A 2500-nucleotide genomic window follows, 5' to 3' on the forward strand; every position below is an offset into this window, starting at 1 on the left:
CGTCCCCCTCGGTGGGGACGCAGGCCTGGAACCACAGCGACCAATGACAGTCAGCCTCGGGGACTCGGGGACAGATTCCAAATAGATCTCCAGTAACCCTCCCCTGACTTGAAGTGCTGCAGATCTCAAAGTACATGACTGGCAAAGTATATGAAGCAGACGTCAATGGGATTAATCACACTTAATTGATCCATTATTGGAAAAGGTTTTTTGGGGGGAGGGGGGGTGACTTGGTACCAGTCTAATAGGTGGAACTGTCACCATGGTAGATATGTATGTCCATCCTCTCAGAGGTACAGAAAAGCAATTATCTGATAATAATAACAAAATGCATCCTTCCTTTCTCCTTTGCTTCCTTGAACTAATCGCTGATCTGATCTGCCAGGTGTGAGCTAAGCAGGGAAAAGCTTGATTTGCCTGATCCAACCTTGCTAGATCAATGATTACCCCAAGAGAAGAGATTGAAAAAGTAGTGCCTTTGTCCCACTGGGATTTACTATGAATATCCAAAAGAACAAGCCTGACCCCTTCTGGTTCAAAGACGCCACTGCATGCAGGTTAGACACAACACCACGCTTTCATACGCCCATAGGCCATCAACACTATGTCTGCCATGGCTTTGGGACAGCGCATTGTGTTGCCTCTGTGTCTGAAATGCGCTATATAAATAAAGTTTGATTTGATTTGATTTGGGAGGGGTTGTGGTACCTGTTGAGTGCCCCTATATTCAGCCTCAGGGGGAGGGGCTTCTCTCTCAGTGTTAGTACACATCTCACACCCCACGACAAGCGGGTTACATGGCCGTCCGTCTCCTCGGATCTCACACCACAGGAGCGGCAAAAAGGCGGCCATTTTTGAACGCACGTCCTGGGTGGACGCCACAAGACAGGAAACGCTGTTAGTTGCGGGAAGCGTCACGTAAAACATGCAGAACGCAGAATGCGGAAAGATTAGTTAGTTAGAAAGTTAGACGGGGAGATCTAGTATCGGCTCACTGCAATTGGATTTTGAAATGTTGAGAAACAGCGTGTCTAAACCAATCACATTCATCCCCTGAGCTGCCCAGATCCAATCAGAGGAGCTGAAAGCTCCACCTGGTCTTAAGAGGTCAGAGTTCAATGAAGTCAACCATCTGAAATCATGACTCCAGTTACAGTATGTTGTCCCTCTGCATAGGTGCTCATCTTTTAGCACGTATTAATATCTATGTCCTGTATTAATATCTATTTCCTTAATATCTATGTCCTGTATAAATATCTATTTCCTTAATATCTATGTCCTGTATTAATATCTATTTCCTTAATATCTATGTCCTGTATTAATATCTATTTCCTTAATATCTATGTCCTGTATAAATATATATTTCCTTAATATCTATGTCCTGTATTGATATCTATTTCCTTAATATCTATGTCCTGTATTAATATCTATTTCCTTAATATCTATGTCCTGTATTAATATCCATTTCCTTAATATCTATGTCCTGTATTGATATCTATTTCCTTAATATCTATGTCCTGTATTAATATCGATGTAATGTATTCATATATATGTCATATATTAATATCTGTGTCATGTATGAATATCTGTGTGATGTATTAATATCTATGTCATGTATTAATATCTGTCGTGTATTAATATATATGTCATGTATTAATATATGACATGTATTAATATCTGTCATGTATTAATATCTAAGTCATGTATTAGCATGTACATTAGCGTGTGTCTCCCTACATCTACGCACATTTTACAGAAGCCACAAGCTCAATACTGTATCATACAGTTTCTATTGGAAAATAGGTGGTTTTAGTAACACTTTCTGTGAGTGATCTGTGGTCATTCTACTGTTATTTCATATTATTAGTTGGTATGGACCCAATACCACGGTAAGGATCAATCCCAACAATTCAGAAGTTGAACTGAAATGTCAAGTTTACTATTGGAATCTGTCCCAACCCTGCCTAATAAATCGGCCCCTGGCCAGATTCCAAACGTCCTGCTCCTACCTCCCACTGGGTCCTAACAGAGTGTGAGAGGATCTCCAGGTCTTGCAGCTCCAGGCGGGAGGAGAGAGCCCCCAGGCCCGCCACCGCCCCCAGAAACTCCTCCAGGACGGCCGGCTGCAAACTCCCCAGCGCCCTCTGGTGGCGAAAGACCAAACGACAACGTGACGACAACCCAACATGCAGTCACATTCACCAGGATACAAATGACTACTTCTGACGACATCCCAACATGCAGTCACATTCACCAGGATACAAATGACTACTTCTGACGACATCCCAACATGCAGTCCCATTCACCAGGATACAAATGACTACTTCTGACAGAGACGAGCATCTTATGTTGTACAACATAACCAATAAAACAGCAATCAATTCAGGTAATGTTATTATTTTTCAAACACATCCAGTCAATTCTCGCCCTCATATTCAAACGATATTTTTGATAAACAGACACAAACAAAATCAATGACGCAACACAAGAGCAGTGTATC

At 41.8% G+C, this 2500-nt stretch overlaps 1 protein-coding gene across 1 annotated transcript in view; it reads right to left on the reverse strand.

Annotated features, from left to right (window-relative positions):
- Window positions 1-2500, reverse strand: part of LOC311310618 (nesprin-2-like) — a gene marked incomplete at its 5' end in the record, with an annotated part of 259823 nt that overhangs the window by 245313 nt on the left and 12010 nt on the right. Inside the window, 2 exon segments of the mRNA XM_084440128.1 lie at window positions 1-25; window positions 2010-2144. The exon segment at window positions 1-25 is cut by the window's left edge and continues 171 nt beyond it. Of these exon segments, the coding sequence (XP_084296254.1) occupies window positions 1-25; window positions 2010-2144 (160 nt within the window).

This window comes from Borostomias antarcticus, assembly GCF_949987555.1.
Source record: "Borostomias antarcticus genome assembly, chromosome: 6".
In the NCBI taxonomy this organism is placed as follows: Eukaryota; Metazoa; Chordata; class Actinopteri; order Stomiiformes; family Stomiidae; genus Borostomias; species Borostomias antarcticus.